General features: G+C 38.3%; 1 protein-coding gene, 1 long non-coding RNA gene and 1 pseudogene across 2 annotated transcripts; 1 reads left to right on the forward strand and 2 right to left on the reverse strand.

The window, feature by feature from the left end:
• The first annotated feature begins 538 nt into the window (after positions 1-538).
• LOC131776929 (TNF receptor-associated factor 3-like) lies at positions 539-4,109 on the forward strand. The gene is made up of 5 exons (XM_066169796.1): positions 539-699; positions 1,452-1,608; positions 2,193-2,351; positions 2,653-2,808; positions 3,057-4,109. The coding sequence occupies exons 1-5, from the start codon at positions 539-541 to the stop codon at positions 4,107-4,109; spliced, it is 1,686 nt and encodes a 561-aa protein (XP_066025893.1).
• Positions 4,110-9,409: 5,300 nt separating this feature from the next.
• Positions 9,410-10,584, reverse strand: LOC131786708 (uncharacterized; annotated as a pseudogene).
• Positions 10,585-13,227: 2,643 nt separating this feature from the next.
• On the reverse strand, positions 13,228-19,879 carry LOC131782271 (uncharacterized). The gene is made up of 3 exons (XR_009340025.2): positions 16,152-19,879; positions 15,711-15,791; positions 13,228-14,258 (listed from the first exon to the last, which is right to left on the reverse strand). It is a non-coding gene; the product is annotated as an uncharacterized lncRNA (long non-coding RNA).
• Between the last annotated feature and the right edge of the window lie 20 nt (positions 19,880-19,899).

The following is a 19,899-nucleotide window of genomic DNA, read 5'->3' on the forward strand; positions in this document are numbered from 1 at the left end:
GGAAATAATATCAGACACGGAAAATAATATCAGACACGGGAAATAGTAGACAATGAGGAGGTCTGAAAGAGGCCAACAATAACGGACCCTTTTAATTGATTTCCGACACGAAAATTAATTTTTCGATCGGGAAAATACCCTGACTGAATTTTGAACGGTATGTTACGCTAGAGGCTCTATATGCTGAAGTTTGTGCGTTTATCTTCATATAGAATATTCATTCAGAGGAAAGCTGTGGTCGCTTTACTGACTCGTTTCATTGGCTGAACTATGGTTATCACAATCAGCTTATTCTATTGTGTTTGTTTACGAGATGTTGATACGCGTCACAGTGATATGCATGTCATGCAGCTCGTAAAATTACGTACATTCTGGAAACTGACGTCACGAATGAGTAGACGTCCACTGAATCTAAATATATATAAAAATGGGAGAGTAGAAGCTATATATGTTGAAGTTTGTGCGTTTATCTTCATATAGAATATTCATTCAGAGGAAAGCTGTGGTCGCTTTACTGACTCGTTTCATTGGCTGAACTATGGTTATCACAATCGACGCAATGGTGGATACTGATACGAAATTCGTAGAAAGAGTAGACGAGAGGCTAAATTGCCCGATCTGTAAGAAGGTTTTCGATAAGCCCTGGCAGACATCATGTGGACATCGATTTTGTAGCGACTGTCTGGAACGTCTTCTAGGGTAGGTAGAAATTTATCATTCACTACTTATTTCTTATCGACGCTTGCTTTCCTTCCGAAACGAAATCGCTTCAGAAAAACTAGAAATGTACTTTATTTACATTTCTATTTGGCTGCTGAGAGTGCCCATTTACGGGCGTGAATGAAACCATCAATTTCGAGTTACGTCCGACACTTCCTCCGCCTCGGATGGGAAACGCCATATGGTTGGGTCGACTAAGGATATACCAGGAATAGGCGCTGAATGAAATAATTAATTTTATAGTTTAAAGAAAACCACAAAACTTTTAAGCTTGTACAACATGTTTCGACAGAAACAGGGACAGGGCCCCCACATTTTTCAAACGTCTGCAAGCTTCTGAACATTGCGCGCTTTGTGTTCAGCAGATAGCTTCCATGTTTTGGATCACGCCTGTACCGGTTTTCTACTCAAGATAAAAGAGGTTATTCACATTCACAGAGAACAACCCTCTTTGAATCAACAATTTTACCATGTAAATCTTAAACTATCCTGTTGATTCTCACACTTTCATGCTTTGCCTCTTTCTTTTTGTCCGCAATTTTCTACTTATTATAAATTCAACTTCCAACGCTTTGTACTTTAATTACCTGGAGATACAGAAGTTTCTGTCAAAACATGTTTTACAAACTGAAAAGTTCTGTCTTTTTTTCTTTAAATTCTTGACTTGCCTGCTACTATCAAGACCCGTTGGAATTTTTATAGTTATAGTAAACGTCAAATTTTTCCTTCAGACAAGAAGATCCAAGATGTCCGATAGACGGTGAATCAATTTCAAGACAGCAATCTTTTCGGGATAAATACTGTGAGAGAGAAGTTCTTAATCTCCAGTGTTTCTGCCGATCTAATAACAAAAGATGCGATTGGAAAGGGGAGCTCAGACATCTAAAGGTATTCAGTGTAAAATTTGCATGCACCTTAATCGATCTACCCAAGTAGAGTGACGTTGTGAACTTGCCTGCCTTCAACACTTAAAACATAACCTTTAACTGGTTGAAATCTTCAATCTTTCAGGCAATTAACTTGGATAAGACGTTCGTAAGGCATATTTCGCCGCCGAAAGGTGCAAAATCTTCGAAAAGCTTCTAGAAAATGCAATAACCGTGGCTGGTCACGCACGCAAACATGTTGCGAAATTTTCAATCAACGGTCTCGGCTCAAAATTTCGAGCAAACATGACAGCCTAAACAGGTGCTGAATTCTTGCATTGCGAGAGCTTGTTGCCCGTGTAACGATTAAACTTGGAGATTTCTATGCAGTTATAATTTAGATTTCTATCCTAGACAAGCTCTTACAATTCAAATAATATGAGCGGCGTGACTTCCTAACCTTCTAAATGTAAATACCTGCCTGCAAGTCGTACGCAGTCAGGTGTGAAGTAGCGAGAAGAAGTAGAAAATAAAACAAAATTACAAAGCAGATAACATATTTTAAAATTAACTGCTATTTAAGCTCCATGCTATTCATTTTAACAGGCACACGAAGATAGCTGTCAGTACGGTAATGTGAAATGTCAAGCGTGTGGTGAAACTGTGGAGAGAAGACACCTCACTGCGCACAGTGATCACAATTGCAGTGACAGGGTTGTGGCGTGTACTTTCTGCGGTGGTGAAGTTCGGCATAGCAGTACGAAGGTAAGATGATAGGCTCTATCATTAAAATAAAAACAAATTATGCAAAATCTATATCTTAAAGAAACCGATGGATTAACACTGACTTGCTAGACATTTGTCTCAAAAGATGAAGACTGTAGAGAAATGCCCGCTGAGGTTCACGTCGGAGCATACATATGCGTGAAGTTTACATCTTCGAAAGTATACATCAACTTTGTTTGGTCTGATATGAACAAGGAGTTAATAATATAATCGTATCGTCTATATGACATAAAAGCTCAACTTGACCTTATATTCAACTTATATTTGATATCTTTTAAAGGACCATTTGGATGTCTGCCCTAAGCTTCCAATCCAGTGCTTCTTGAACTGTTGCGAGGAAGGCATACCAAGAGACATGATGGAAGACCACGTGACCACACGTTGTCCTAAAGCTGAACATCTGTGTCCTTTCAGTGTTCATGGCTGTGAATTTAAGGTTAGTTATTTACTTTTTGTCTATTTTGTTTGATCTTTCGTCCCGATAGATGATTTATATTTTCTAAGCGAGCAAGGATCTAACAGCAGAAACTAGCGTATCGGACCCAATATAAAGACAAACTTATGTAGTTTGTATTGTCAAGATCCAAATAAGCTTTGCACAGATGTTTTAATGCTTTGCTATGTGAAAGGCATGGTTTTTTGGAAAGAGCGGTAATATGTATTTTAATATTTCTTTTTCTACAGGGCACTAAACAAACAATCGATCAACACATTGCTGAGAATTTCGAGTCTCATCTTGAAATGATGAACCATTCAAGCAAAAAATGTAACGAGAAATCAAAACAGATGGAGGAGAAGATATATCGTCTAGAACAAGAAAAAAGTGCTTTGGAACATCAACTACAAAATCAAGTAGAGGTGTTGGCAGCTGCAAGACAAAACATACAAACGCAACAGACAAAATTGTCCCACGTAGAAAATTCCATCATCGAACAAAAGAGGACAACTGAGAAACTGCTTGCTGATTTGAAGGTTTTTGAGGCATGTAGAAATAAAGGGGATGTTATCACGTCTCAGATGGAAGAAATAATGAACACGCTGCGAAAACACGAGAAGGAGGTGAGCAGTCTCCAGGGTGAAGTTGCCCGTTTGAAATTATCCCCTGCCACTTCGAAAGGTACGAGTAACTACCGTCCAAAATCTGGCGTGTCTCTCACTCGTGTGTCCGAGCGTCGGCTTGAGAGGAATGAGCACCAACCAGCACTGCACGACATTCAATTGTCCGATCATGATATGCAGATTCAAATTCTGGAGGTTACATCGTATAATGGCACCTACGTTTGGAAGATCGACCGCTGCAGCTTACGCTTCCAAGAGGCTGTCGCTGGAAAGACTCTATCTATTAATAGCCCTCCTTTCTATGTAGGACGGTTTGGATACAAAGTTTGTGCTCGTCTCTACCCCAATGGAGACGGCACTGGCAAAGGAACGCACGTGTCAATGTTCTTTGTTGTCATGAGGGGTGAATACGATGCCTTATTACCTTGGCCGTTTCGTCAAAAGGTTCACTTTCGAGTGATCGAGCAAGACAAGATCCGGGACGCGCATGATGCGTTTCACCCTGACCCTACCAGCTCAAGCTTTATAAGACCCACGTCAGACATGAACATAGCATCTGGATGGCCGGTTTTTATTTCTCACAAGGATCTAAGACAAGGTGGCTATATTCGAAATGATACAGTGTTTATCAAAATAACTGTAGAAACCATCGGTCTGCAAGGAGATATATGGCAGTAAATGCTTGCCTTTTGCAACCTCTCAAGTCTTACATAAGACCTGAGTGCCTGCAACAGAAAATACCCTAGCCGGACGGTTTTCATGGTGTGGTTTTCAAATTCTCTTGATTGTGTCTGTTTCTTTGATTGATTTTTGATTTTACAAATTAGCTGATTGGTAATGACATTTGATTTTATCCTTGTTTAACAGGTGGGGGCGCAATCGTTTTAGTAATTTTACCTTGAGATCAATTGACACGTTTTTCAGTTGTGGAAGAGAAAGTACTGCTCCTCGCTAGTTAACCTGAAGTTTTTCTGCTGATCCGTTTCTTTCCCGTTTCGCTGACCTGTTCTGTAATAATTTCTAACTGAATAAAGTCCCAGAAATAAGTAATTTGTTTTTTAACCAGTTTGATTTTCAGTATTGTAATTTTGCATTTTCCGCATGTAATTTCATGAATCGCTTGCTGATAGATTTCTTCAGAATTATGTATTGTCTCTTACAGATTGAATAAAATCAAAGAAAGAAATATACGATTCGTATCCAGTCAATTACTCGATGGCCACTTTATCCTCGAACCAGTGTCAGAAGATTTTCACGGTGCAGTTCGTTGCATGTTATCTGTCATCTTGCAGTTTGCATCTGTTATTTATTGTTTCAAAAACAAAGCTCCCGAGTCAATCTTAAATTATTTGAATATCTATTACAATGAAATGAGTTATAAGCTTTCAGGGACTAACGAAAATGGCTCATGTAGGTCCATGAAAAGTACTAGAAATTATAGGATATTTATAAAGTGTATTTAAAAGGTAAAAGACACTATAGTATTTACATATGGAGAGAGAGTTTATTGAAAAATAGGAATAAATTGATGGATAATTCATGCTAACACTTTAGTATCATATAACACTGGCACAAGTCGACTTAACAGGCAAACGCATAACTCAACAGTGGAGGATCGAAAACGGAAATTTGCGATATTTTCAATAACAACTATGGTCCAATGTTTAGGTGCCGGTTTCACATTTGCATGACAAAAAATAAAGAAACGCTACGGCCCAGCGCAAAAATTTTGACATAATAGTCTGTCAAATCACCGCTTAAAATGATGTTTACGTATTAGCAGTTACTAAGACATCAACCTCCCACCCCTCCCTGCGTACTGATAGTTTTTCCTCCACCCCTACCTCAGTAAAAATACTCTGCCCACCACCGCTCCCTGATTACTGATAGACTGCATCCCACCCTTTCCTAACTACAAATGGTCTTCTCTACGCCGATAAAATGATCCATGCCCATAAGCTAACAGGATTGAGGAGGGTATATCTGGGAATAGGCTCTCTTGTCTATATCATTAATTTGCTAATCACTCCTGTTGGCAATTTTTTGATGAGGTTGAGCTCTCAGGGGTAAGGAACTGGAAACTATCATTGTGTAAGCCATACTTGTGCCCGGTAACTCATTCTTATTCTGATAAACTAGTTATAAGAAGGATACAATATTTTATTGCACAAATTTGATGCATAGTCTGTGCACTTTAATTTGACTATATTTTTAATAGCCAACACCAATCCCTTCACATGATAAAATTTTAGGAGGATCAGAGGAAAAAATGGTGTGCCTGTGCATCTGCAAGATTTCATGTTGTTATTTGATTATTACATGAATGTTAACTTATATTAGGGTTTCTAAGAATATTCAAAAGAAAATAAAGTTTGGTTGAAAAATTAGAATTCAGCATGGGCCTGATAAACAAGATTCTTCGAAAAAGAAATGTGTACTAATGAAAAAGCTAAGCAAACTTTTTTACCTTTTTTACAACACCAGAGTTCTCTATTCCGATCGCGGCGAAACACCATTATGATCGGAGTGTTGGCCATTATTGATTAGTGATTCGCGTTATCTTGTATTCTGTTGTCATTCAGTGATTAGTTGATTCACTGCCTTATATTTCAGTAAAAACTCTACTTGCAAATTTAATACAACGGCTGCGAAAGCCTGAGACCAGTAAATGGCAGTGCTTGACAATTTAAACGACCGCTTGTCCCTCTTAGCCGGCTGAGCCTGTGCACGAGGAACCCGTGCCCAGCCAGCAAAGAGCGAAAAATGACTCTGGGGACCAGAATGCTCCGTCCGTCAACAATTCTGTCAAAAACGTGCGGAGCCATTTAACGCGGGCATGCTTTGGGGTTTGTGATGGACCTTTGTTTTGGGATTTGTTACGGACGGTCTTTAACTTATGTTTCCCTTGGAATAGAATCGAGGAGCACTGGTAGGTGAGTGGCTTTGGGGGCTCTATTTGGGGTTTGCTATCGGGTCACACAACAGTAACAAATGATGTGAAGTCTAACAATATATATATGAGATTCCTGTCAAGCTGAACCAGCTTAAATCTAAATTCTGGAGCCTCTGGCGGTTTAATCAAATGATAAATTACAGAAGTTTTCAGCTTCTTTTATTCACTTTAACTTTTACGACAGATTAAGACAGAGTGAGATCTGGGTACGAGATTAATCATCAAATGCATGGACGAAAACATGGAGGTTGCTTTTAAGGGGTTTTTGGAATACACTCCATTTCTGGGGTATTTGGAGTTTACAGAGCCAATACTCCTAAGCCGAAAAAGCTTCAGCACACTAAATAGTTTTTAGAAGTCGGAAGAAAATACGAGGAAATCGAGAACATCAAGGTAAGTGTCAGGTGATGCGCTCTTCATCATGAAACTCTTGTGAACTCATAACTCGAAGTATAAGCTAACCCTGTGTTATTCCTCCTCTAAATTTAATCCGCTGACCGTACAGCTACTTTGGTCCACGTCACTTTCATGTGTCGCAGCGCTTTGAAAACTTTTGCAGCATACTTATGTAGCGGAAAGCGAGGCACCATATTTATTAGTATCTCATTACTATTCATGCATTCAAGTTTACATCGACGAAGCGTGGCACACCATGCATAAGGAGCTCGGGAATTTTGTCAGTTGGAACTTGCGAACATTTTGGATCTTCAAATGGAAAAACATTGGAAAACCAGAGACCCTTTGCTTCAAATTCTTAATGCAATATTTTTGTTGTTTATTTTGATTCAGTTTGTCACCATGTTATTTTCATTATGATACCTCTCACCTTTTTTAAATAATTTTGCTTTGTCTCCTCAGACCTCTTTTCAATAATTTAGTGCTATTTAGCCTGGAAAAATTAAACCAGGCAAAATAGTCTACCCAACATATTTTTTATATGCTTGCTAGATGAAGGAAATACCAAAAATGCTAAAAAAAAAATAACAGAAAGGCCTTCAACATTGAGTTGGTCTGGAACCCAGCATGTTGTAACACAATTAATAATCTTATCTAATAGAGTTTTGGTAACAAAGAATCAAACATTTCTGATACAAATTGGTTTAGATATCTTGCAGTCATCTATTTGGTTGAGTATATGACATCATAACTTAGCTAAAATGGCTTAGATTGGACAGTTGCAAATTTGATCATAGTAGCACTTTAAAAATGTCTTTCAAAATTGTTTGCTCCTGTTCCATTCTCAATTTTTACTTCACTGAGTAGGACTGTATTTATCCAACAATGTACTTGTGGTTAAATGATAAAGTAAAATACATGATAGATTCACCTCTTAAAAACCACAATTTAATTTTTAACTTTGTATAAATTTCCTTTATGATTTGAACAGATAGCGATAGGTGTTCCTCTCTAGACAATATTCCAAAGAGGGAGGATTGTTCTGGAGAAAAAGTTTCTTAAATACCACCCAGACATGGAACTTACAGATGCTGAGGAGAAAGCTATGATACAGCTTTTTTTGCGTTAAATACTGATCTACATGTGAAAATAGACGAAGTTACAAGAATGCAGGCAGCAGATGAATTCAAGAGGAATGTAACAATTGCACACAACATTCTTGGACCTCTTACTGGAGAGTGTAAATATTGTAAATGATTCCCATGAAGCTGAAATGGCTAATCTCAAGAAAAGCTGTCAGACATCCTCATGCCAGAGTTGGAAGGTGATACAGACTGCATATGCTTGTAGTCTGGAGGGCCTTTGTGTGGGTAAGTGGTGATGGTCATTTGTTTCTCATAAATGAGTCATTCTGAAAAATGAAAATGTTACTTTACATGTAGCTGGTTGTCAGCTTGATAATATTAAACCTCGGAAGTACAAGGCACAATGGGGGGGGGGGGGGGAGGACGGAGGTGGATGCCCTCCCCCCCATCCTCCAAAGGAAATTTTGAGGAGAGGTTTTTCGCTATAATGCTGAATCTGTCTTTAGCTGTTCATTCATCCTTTGCAGAATTTTTGACATGTCAAATGAGTGTCCATGATGAATGACACTTCCATGGCAACCCTCTAATTACATGTATGTCATGCACAAAATCGACTCTTTTGGCATAACTCTCTATTCCAGACATAACTGATCAATGATCAATGACATCAATGGGTCATCCATGGGTAATTAATGAGTAAAGAACTGATTACTTGAAATTAAGAGATCCTCACAGCTAAGAACACTACTACAACGAGTAGTTGAAAATAGGACCTGAAAAAAAAATTTTTTTTCAGGCCTGTACAGGATTTGAACCCATGACCTTTGCGATACTGCTGTACCGGTATCACAGAGGTTATGGGTTCAAATCCCATACAGGCCTGTTTACATGGAGGTGGGAGACCCCGGGTAGGTGAGGTAACCCGCCTAGGTGGGGTAGTCTGCCTGTCCATATAATTTCTTATTTTATTTTGATCACATTTACATGATAGGTGGGGTGACCCGCCTAGGCTGGTTGCCCGTTCTGCCAGGTAGGGCAACCCTGTCAGCCAGGGTGACAATTTGCCATGTAAACGTGTCAAGGTGTGGTAACCCGCCTAGCCGGGGTCGCGTTCATGGCAAAAAGCTCAAAAGCAAAACTTGTGTTTGAAAACTTTTTACATTTCCTAGCCGTCTCATGGCAGAAATCACCAGAAACCGCAACGAACATACAAGGAGTGTTAAAAAAATGTTCATATTTCTGAATATTTAGCGTTGTAAATCGACCATATTTGGTTTCCCAAACTATTCTGTATAACATATAAAGTCAGCGGTTCCTCGTGAAACCAAACGCCGCGTAACACAACGCGTGACGCTTTCATGAATAAATACATATGTGTCCGAGAATTAATCTTTCGTCTTATTCGAGGTGTGAGCTTGGGACGCCTCTGCTCAGACTCCTTAATTGCAAGCGCAACAGCACCCCAGCACCCCAGCACCCCGGGGTTGTAAGATTGCATGTAAACGCGTTTTATTTTTCGACCACGGCTAGGCGGGTTACCTCATTTACCTGGGGTCCCCCACCTCCATGTAAACAGGGCTTAAGGTACTCCAGTTGGCGCCCTTACGGGGACGGCAGACCCAATAACTCAAGATAAAATAAAGAAGGTCCTGCTCTTTTTTCAAATCAAGGGAAATTTTCTACCTGGAAGGCCACTTACATTGAAGGTATGGTTCCACTTCGGCTGAAATGCTTGGAATGGGGGAAGGATAGCTATGCATTTTGCCAAGGACAATAGCACGTATATGCATACTTGTAGTGGCCATGGTTCTTGTAAAGAAGTAAAGCAAGCCTGTAGACATCAAAGAGCCTGTCACCATCTCCTTCTTTTACAGCATCCTGGAATTCAGCTAAAACAAGTCCAAATGCAAGTTTGGTACTGTGGTAATTGAATTTGTAGTCAGCTTTATCTTCACTGCAAGGAGTCTCATCAATGTCTAACTTTTGTCCATGTTTCTGCTCTTCATGTCTACAGAGACAAAAAAGGAGATGGTGATTGTGACACAGCCAGTTTTACTGATTTTACAGTTTAATTCCAGTATTAATCAATCATATAGCTTTACTTTAGGAAAAGTGAAATTGTTTTGATAAACTGTAAACCCTATGAGAACAGATATTTGAGGGCCACAATGCATAATCATTCTCACCTGTTACAAGTTGCTTTAGTCTTGAATACTAAACCACACTGCACTCTGCAAATGTAATATCCAAATGGATCTCGCGTGTCAGAGCCATCAACAAATGACAAGCTGTGTACTTCAACTTCTTCAACTGGTTAATTTAATACGTAACATTACTGAAGTGTAAGCCTCTATTCATTTCACAATAAAGAAACAATTTTCAAGTGACAGTCATCATGGTCAATATTATGTTTATGCCTTCTAATGATCAAAGTTACTTTATGGATGGAAGATAGGTCAATTAGATGTTCTAGTGAGATGCTAAAAATTTATAAGTTAATTACAGTGTGCTTATTACTGTTATTTAATAATTTCTTTGTTTTTCAGCAAGTGCCTTTAAGTGAATGAAAAAATAAGCAGTTATCAAAGGGGCTATTCACATGGATTTCTACATCTCTCACTCAGCGTTATAACGTTGACAAAAAATTTACTAAGCTGTTATAGAAAAATTAGTTACTACCTCATTTGATGAGCTTAATACCTAAGGATGCTAAAGGCATTTGGACAAGCAAATGGTCTTTGTTTTGGGATGATCTTACTACAGTTGATCAACAAATGATTGCTACTTCAGAAGGAAAAAATGTAATTAGAGAGAGAAGACTTCCTCATCATAATTCACTAACATGTAATGATGTTCAACACCATATACAATTATATTCAATAAAGCTGCTGAACTACAGCCTGTCTTCTTTCTTTTACATTTACACTTCAGGATTCTTAAGGTTATTCTACTGAAAAAGAACCTTTACTGAGACTTTTGTCAAACTTCACTTAGTAATTGATTATCACATAGGGACTTAAATTTGAAATAAGGATAGGGGGTCCCTATCCTCATTCTCCCCCCCCCCCCAAAGAAAAAAAGAAAAAGAAAATGGGGGGTCCTTCCCTTCAGGCTTAGGCTGAGTAATCACTCTCTGAAATCTTGTTTTGATTGGTTTTACTTAAGTCTTGTTTTCCTGCATCTTTTTTGCCCCCTTTTTTTTTACTCTTCGTGTAACTGTACATGTTTGAACGTTTGGCAAGGACCTTTCTACTCGTGTTACTCAAATTGGTACCAAACGTAGCAAACGAATATTTCTCTTCCTATGGAACTACTTGCTAAATGTGAAGCATATCTTCAATCCGTAAGAAATGATTAGTCTGGCCCTTTTCCGCGGCTATTTACAGGGAACCTAGGGCCAAGAAGACATAAAAGGTAGTAATTATCTGTAATTAATCTCTATAAAGTCGATGACCAGTGTCTGCAAGAGATCTTGAAATCCACCTGAGCGAACGTTTTGCGATCACTGGAAACGTAAACCTCTAAAATGATGTAACAATATTGTTGTCGCAATGGCTAAATGCCCAGTAGCAAAACAAGGTCTACAATAGGTCATTTAGTGTTAACAACGGAGTTGAAACGTAAATTGGCCGCTGTACAGAGTTTGAAGGCTGACGTTTCGAGCGTTAGCCCTTCGTCAGTGCGATTAAAGGAATTGTGGGTTGTGTGTGGGTTTATATGCAGAAAATGGAGCTACCCTATTGGTGGGAATATGGCGACGACGCTTTTCCCTACATCTAGGCACTTCGGAAAGCCGCAAAACACTAGCACAAAAATGTACCTTCCAAATGGACGCTCTAAATCCCCACGGTATCAGTGAGCGCTTTTCATCCAAACAAACATCAAATACTCTTTACGTTTGGAGGAGAATTTATGTGAAATTCAGTGAATATTTTTCACTGCCGGATATTTAGTCTATAAATACAGGCGTTTAGTGTTAACAGATAAAACTCGCTGAACTCAGGTTAATTAAGGCCTGGGTCACCCTGTCTTTAACCCATATTTTCACAAAATTGAGAGTAACTTAGCTATTTTGCGAGGGATTTTCCTCATACTTGGCAGAAATGTGTATCACTACCATCTCTCTCGGACTGAATTGTGGCAGCGTAATATGATACTCTCAACAGCCAAAAACAGTTAATTTAGGCGCCAAATTGATCGGTTGCTTTCTTGAGCAAATTCCCACCACTAAACACATGGCAAATAAAAATGCAGTTATCGCTATGAATATTTGAGACGTTTTTCATTGTTTTCCCACTTGGAATGGTTGCCAAAAAAAAGAGAGATGTGCTAGGCAGATTAAATCAAGTTTTGTCTCTGCGAAGCTGCTTCCTCTATCATGGTCTTCGCCCGAAAACATCTTAGCCTTTACCTGGTTCCAACCGCTATCAACGAAAGTAATCCCACAGGTTCCTATTTATTTGGAAAAAAGACAAATTAAAACTGTTTAAGAGGTGGGAATTTTGAAACTCGCAGTCACGTAATTCAACTTAGTGTCCGCCATTTTGACACGCGAGTCACGCGAGTGTTCAGAAGCAATAATTTACCAAATACTAATTGGAGCAATCTCAGAAGTAACACAGGCGAACTTTGTATACTTTTGATGATATTTATTTCTTTTCCTCGTTTTCTGAGGTCGATTGCATCTCTGTAAATCCAGGGTTAGATCGCCTTTGACAGTTCTAATAAAACACAATTGCAAATTTGGGCGGTAAGAATAGAGAACGTTTGTAATTTTATCCCAAGTAGTATCATATAACGAGACTGAATTACAATTTTGGCGCAAAACTTGAAAGTTATCGCACTGATTCCTTGAAACTCTTCAAGGTTTTTTTCCCTAACAACGGTACTACTCGATAACGAGCTAAGTGTATTCGTGTGAAACGAAAATGTCTGTCATTTTTAATTGTGGATTTGCAAGAGTTGCTGTAATTGAGAGCTTTCGTAAGGTTGGAAGTGCTTCGGTTGAAACTAACCCTAGTGAAAAGTGGAAGAACTATCTTTCAGCGTTCGAGGGTGACAGTCAGGAAGTCTTTGCGGTCGAACGTTCCACCTACGTCAAGAAATCCAAAGCAATTTACAGCTCTTTCCGAAAGATGAACTCAAAAGCCAGGGCCAAGTACCAAGATACGTTTTCAATGGTAAACTGGAAAGCTCTTAATACAGCGCAGAAGAAACAGCACACATTGTCAAATTGTGGAGGTTGTCAAGTGCACTATTATGCCATCCATAATTTTTTCCCTAGTGGAGAAACTTTCAAAACCCGAAAACTTTTAAAAGAGGCCCTTATTGAAAGTGGGGTGAAGACACAAAGTAAAGTGAAACCAACGCAAAAAGCCATTAAAACTGCTGTAAAACACATTTATTCAAAAGTGAATGGCCACTTTGAGAAAATATTTAAAATAAGCTTTGCTGAAGCACAAACAAAAGTGAAGGAACTTCAGCTCCAAAAAAAGAAAGACGCAATTGAGAAAAAGCGGCAGCGTCGAGGGAGAGCACGCCAAGAAAAAAATAAAATCCAATGCCAATGTCTAGTCCATCTGGAGGAGGAGTAATGTTTCTAGTTACTTTACAGTAATTTGCATGCCAAACAATGAGATCAACAATCTTCACCTTTACTTGTGTTGCAATCTAGCATTTATTTAAGCACACCCTCTATAATATATTTGCCTTCATTTTCCAGTTTTTTAAAAGGAATGCAAGTACCAAATAATCCACTGTAAACTTAATCAATCATACTGAACTTCTTCAAACCAATGGAGAGAATATAATACTGGGAGAAGGATCCTATGGTTAATGCCTTCTGAGACAGTACACATGATTTGATATAAAGGTTGTAGAAAAACAGTCTCTGATGCAGGACACCACAGAGATAATGAAGGAGGCTCACATTATGCAGGCACTCGCACATAAAAATACCCCAACCATAATAGGTGTGCAGCTTCAAAAGCAGCCCATTCCCTTAATAATGGAGATTAAAGGGGAAGACAATACATCTGTAACAATAAGCAAACTATTGTCTTGTCAGAAAAAGAGTGCAACAATACAGAATGTGCAAAGCTCACTCATAACAAATGACTGGTTAATTATTTCACATGATTTGACAAAAGCCCTTTCACATATTCATACAAAAGGCTTTCTTCACTGTGATTTGAAGGCTAATAATTTTCTTGTGAGTAACAAACATGGTTACATCATCAATTTTGGAAAAGCATGTGACAGCTCCTTTCCTCCTGCAAAGAATTAATGAAGCCAGTGATATTTTTTCCCTTGGTAAAATTCTGTTCAAAGTAGGTGTTAGGCAAAACATTCCACTTTTGGTTTCCATGGCTCAAGAATGTTTGGATGCCAGCCCTGTAAGAAGACCAACAACAACAGGCATTATGGCAACACTGGCTTCCATAATATCTCACTGAATACAATAAGCTTAAGCAGGGGTTTCACGGGCCTGACACTGGGCAAATTGACTGGCTGGGAACATAATTTCTCCTGCATGTTGTGACTGACATAAATCAGAATCAAAACATATTTTGCCTGCTTCCTCATACATTTCCCATCACCTCAAAATCTTAATGAAACCTCTGCTTAAGAAAGTAATAATTAACACTCTAATCAGGTAAAGTGACCCTAGCCATGTCACGGCAGGAGTCTTTTTATTGGGCTTTGCAAGGTTAAAATTACAATGTATGTGCATGTCTTAAGCAAGTTTATGTGTGCTCTTGGTCTAAACTAATTTTGTACTTCTGCTTTACGAATTGTGAATGAATGTTAGAGGGACATTTTTAATAATGCACAGATAAGGTGCTCTAGGGTCCATCAGGTACAAATTACTTCATAGGTCATACTCGTGTCTATAATTTTACATTGCTGCTAGATGACATACATGTACCGATTTATTTCCCAATTCCTGCCAATTATTGATCTATGAAATTGAATTTAGGCAAGCAACTGGCAGATCAAACTTAAAATTATAAACCAGAGTTTTAACCAGTTAGGCCACCATAGCCTTCTAACAGGAATATTGACTTGGAAGAGCACCAAAAAAAAGCAAGAAATATAATTTTAAAATTTTCCTTTCTGACTTTGTAACAAGGGAAACCTATCCTGCTCTTAAGATGGCACATCTTTTATGAGTAGGGCTGAGAAGATGACACATCTTATACCAGTTTGTGTTTGCTCTTGTCGCAAAAAAAAACAGTGCCCCACTTGGGGCAACAGTAAGCACTGGTAATTAATCATGTTTTATCAACAAAGAGGTAAGGCTATGGTCAGAATCATATGCATGTATCAGAACTTTTGTGATGCATTTGAATTAAAAGATACTCCACTGGTGTAGTGGGTAGAATATTTACATTCAAATAGACACATATATCAATTACAAGTCCATCATTGACAATGATTGTTGCAATTATTACCGGTCAAAACTTAAAAACCAAACTGTTGACTATAATTAAAACTGATATAACATGATTTAAAAACCAAAAAAATGCCTCATAAATAGCACCATTAACATGCTTGTAATAAATTAGTTGTGTGGAATAACTGGATGGACCTCTTCAAGAAAACAAATAGGGATAACAGTAAATAAAACTGGTTTTAATCAAGTAGATTCCCTTTGGAATCTGCAAGGGCTGGCTGGTTTTCTGTGTGAGTAATTAAAATTATTATTATTATATATTTATAGCAATTCAGTAAGGGACCTCGGAATAAACTAACGCACATTAGTACAGCTTTTTTCCTCTTAGTTTTCAAGGGACAATTTATGACAAGACAATCTGCATCTTACATGTCAGCAATTAAACTTACCTAACAACTGCTTTGGGGGATTACGTTTGTCAGTAAATTCATCTGCTTCTTGGAGAAATTGTTTCCAAAGCATTCAAAAGCCTAAATTTTGATAAATACCATAAGTTTACACATCATGATGTGATAGAGGATTTATCAAGCTAAATCTAATTTCAAAATTGAATGGTATATCCACAATGAAACTTTTCTCTATGCATTTGTTACAAAACATAGTACTTTTTTCTATGCAAAAGTTACAAACATTGTAAAACGCTATTGAGCTCTAGAAATGAGCGCTATATTATAAATTCATGTTGCATTGTATTTGCAGTGAAATCAATGAACATGTTGAGAGCGGTGTTTAGAAGTCTTCGTAGGTTCAAAAGGGTTCTCTTTGGCTTTAAGATAGCGATATCATGCCATTTTTTGAGGAAATGAAGATAGCAAAGAAAATGTTATTACCTTCCTTTGATGTCTTCCTCTAGATTGTCGGATTCACCAGCGAAGATGGGAAAAACCAATGCAAAGCCGACACTTCAAAATGGCGGTGCCGTTCACGAACTACACGATCTTGATTCCAAGTAACTATGGTTACTCGCGCAGTCCACGCGAATTCCGCGAACCTTGCTGGGGGGGCACTGGAGGCGAAAATCATTTTTGACCCAAGCCTTAATTAACCTGAGAAGAAGACTATCGGACAGTTTGACGAAACGCGTCAGAGAATGAAGAAGTATTACAACTACTATCCGAAGAATGCTGCTCACTTGTTTAGTTTTAAAAAACTCAATTATAACGAATAGGACTTCAACTACTCCAGTTTTCTTTGCTCTATAATCAAGATGTGTACATAAATCAGGTCTGAAAACGGAAATGGTATACATACATGTACGCAAATTTTACCTTGAAAGTTTCCTAGAGGAGCAAATCCACCTCAAACGAGATAAATATGTTAGTAAAATTTACGTCTCGGTATTGATAATTTCGACATCAGCCCCAACTGAATCAGCCAAAAGGGAAATTACCGTTAGCAAAGGTGCCATTATAATTTGAATAAGCGAAAAGGGAAATTACAGTCGGCATACGGGCCTCAAGAGTCTCTTTATTTTGTTCAGAAGTTTTAATTAGAAGAGACTCCTGTTGTGTTTCAGACTAGGACAAGTACGCCTCAAACACACACACACACAGTGTTGATGCTGTTTGTACCAATATTTAAGGATCCTACAACTGTAAATGTAAACCCGGATATTATAGAGATGGATGGATCTGCAACATTAGGATATTCAAATTGTCATTTATAAATTGACACAGAACAAGAGCTCCTTACCCAAGAGAAGAGCTTTGATACAAAGCATGTAGCCTACGTGTAGCCGTACCCTCACCCCGCTAAGGTGAAACGGAGGCGAGGCAACGTCTACGCAAACCTGACACTAATCGCGTTCAGTGACGTTACTCTTTTGCAAGAAAATATGTAATGATTTTTTATTGGTTAACCCCTTTTTCCGATTCTTTCGTCGTTTGTGATTGGTTCGAGCTGGTAATTTATTTTCATACTAACGAACGAGATGATAAACAAAATGTTTTCACGGTCAACTTTCAAACAACAGCGATTTACGATAAGGTTTTAGGGCAAATTTACGCAAATTTTGGGAAAGAGACATTTCAAGAAGAACAGCAGAAAGCAATAGATATGTTTTTCAAAGGAAACGATGTCTCCGTTTCGTTACCAATTGGCTATGGAAAATCTTTACTATATCAAGCAGCGCCAGTGATCGATCGCCTCTCCTCTCTAGAAGAAAGTGGTCACTACATTTCTTGTGCCACCCGTTAAAGCTCTCACAGGAGACCACGTGCACTATATCTTAATGTACTTGGGCCAAGAGGAATGTCCACCTTTGCGAATGCAACTAAGCTAAATTAAACATGGCTAGTTGTTTCTTGCAGCGATTCTTTCGACTGAGAAAAAGTCGGTCTTTCTTCATGCTTGCAGCGTAACTATCTCTTAAAGGAATCTGTGGAGTCCATGAGGATCCAACTATTTTCGACGACCGTGGCACTGTTTACAAATGCAGGTGCAAACCGCGTGGACTTTGAAATCTAGTTTTGAAAGCGCGACGTCAATCGAGCATAGTCCTCTTCTTACTCTATACCAAAATCGCTCATAATCTTTTCCGATAACCTAAAGCAAAGTATACATTTGAATTCGGACGCTGAATTGTAAATTTACCCGAAAAACCCGAAAATTGGAAAATGAATCCACTTCAATGTTGTTGTTTATCTCGTTAAGAGGGTCTGGTAGGGGTACAATTTTTAGTTGAAAATTTCGGCCATTTATCAGTTCTCAGTTTTATTTCAGGCATTTGTCAGTTGTTAGTTAAATAACTGTTATTAATTAACTTGGCGACTTAACTATTACTTTTCGACCCTATTTTTGGCTTAAAGGCATATATATAGCATACTTTCGAAAAACTAAGTCGAAAATTAAAACAATAAAAACTTGGAATTAAATAATTCCAAGATCTTCCAAGTTACTTTCAGTCTTTGTTTGAAGGGTGTTTAAAGTGTAAATAAGTTACAACTCTTCCGAACACAAACTTCTGTTGGCCCGTGCTCAACTTTAAAACATTCCTTTTCAACCACTTAGCCTGTCAAAATGTTGGAAAGCTTTTGTCGCTGCTGAGCTCTACTGGCTGATATCCAAAGAAAAAATCTTTCCCTAATTCCGCCAACAAGTCCACTTTGGTGGAATCTTGTAGCTTCTTGTAGACGGCCGGCGGTAAAGAGATAGTCGTTGTTAATTGAAGCTATGCTGTTGTGCAGGCGGTGCATTCCTTCTTGAGGATAAAGGTAACGACAGACCGGCATGGACTCCCGATGGCGAAAATTTTTTTTGGGATCACTTTCTGAAGGAGCTTAGAAACCAGGCTCAACTCAGTAGCCAAGCCTACTGAATTTGTGCCCAAGCCCTTCCTTGATTGCGTGACCTTTTTTGCCACTAGTTCATGTCGTCACACTGGAGAATACGGGAAACATCGGCGTGTGGTAAACACAAGCTCAAAGTTTTAAAGCAGTTAAGTGAAAAACGTTTTGGGACCGAAAGGTGAGTAAGCATTTTAGTGTTTTACTACCTAAATTTAGTGTTTTGCTTTGTAGTTTTACAACGTACAGTAAATAGTCAAATTAATAACTAGAAAAGCCTTCACCTAAAATTTAACTCTATATTAATAAGCTGATACCTTGATCTGATATCTCGATTTCCTATATAACGTGTACAACTGTTGCTTAAGTTTGCAATATTACTGATATTTTTATCATAACAGGATTTTCATAAAAATTATTTGACACCGGATTCTCATACAAATACTGCAAGGTCAAGCCTTCAAGACTGCAGTAAGGTCTATTGAATATAGTTAAAGTACTGAATTTCACTCTATGACTACAGAATATGGGGCCTTTTAATGTACCAAAAAAAAAGCTTCCTTGGCTCATCTGCATCAAGCCACCTAACATAATGCAATTAAGGTCTTGTTTCTTGTATCCCGAGTCAGTGCTGAGTTAGAATTAATATTTAAATCTTAATTATAATCATTTAAATCCAACTGAATGTATTTCTTTTATTACTTTTCCACTGACTGCCAAACCAGCAAGCCTTGAGGCATTAAACAGTAAGGACTTTTAACAAGGCCCTGTATTGAATACATGCAGCCACTTTGGAGGAGGGGAGTGGTATACAATATAAAATGAAGAGAGCCAAATTGACCCCAAATGCCAAATTGGCCTCAATGTCTTGTGGACCAGTTTGGCCTCTCGAGGCTCGTTTTAGACTATTTAAGCTAAGACGGGTCGCACAGGTACCAATTCGACCCCTCCAAAATATGAGTTGGCCCAAATGAATTCTACTTTGGAGCTTTTTCTCAATTTGGCCCTTTCAAGAGCCAAGAAGAATTTACCAATTTGGCTCCAAGGTGGTGCAATTTTTGAAATGACTGATAATTATCCCAAAATTGTCAACAATTTTAGTTACATGGAAGTCCCATCACGACTTGAACGACAAAAGGACGCAGGGATTTGAGATGTTATAAGGGCAATGTTTCGTTTAATAAATAGGCGTTGCCTCGTGTTGACAGATTTATTCGATGACAAGAATCGTGATTGACATTAATTCAGTAGATTGATTTAAAAGCGTTAGATTATTATATTTTAAGTCAGTTTT

The sequence above is a fragment of the Pocillopora verrucosa genome, chromosome 7, assembly GCF_036669915.1.
Source record: "Pocillopora verrucosa isolate sample1 chromosome 7, ASM3666991v2, whole genome shotgun sequence".
NCBI classification, from domain to species: Eukaryota; Metazoa; Cnidaria; class Anthozoa; order Scleractinia; family Pocilloporidae; genus Pocillopora; species Pocillopora verrucosa.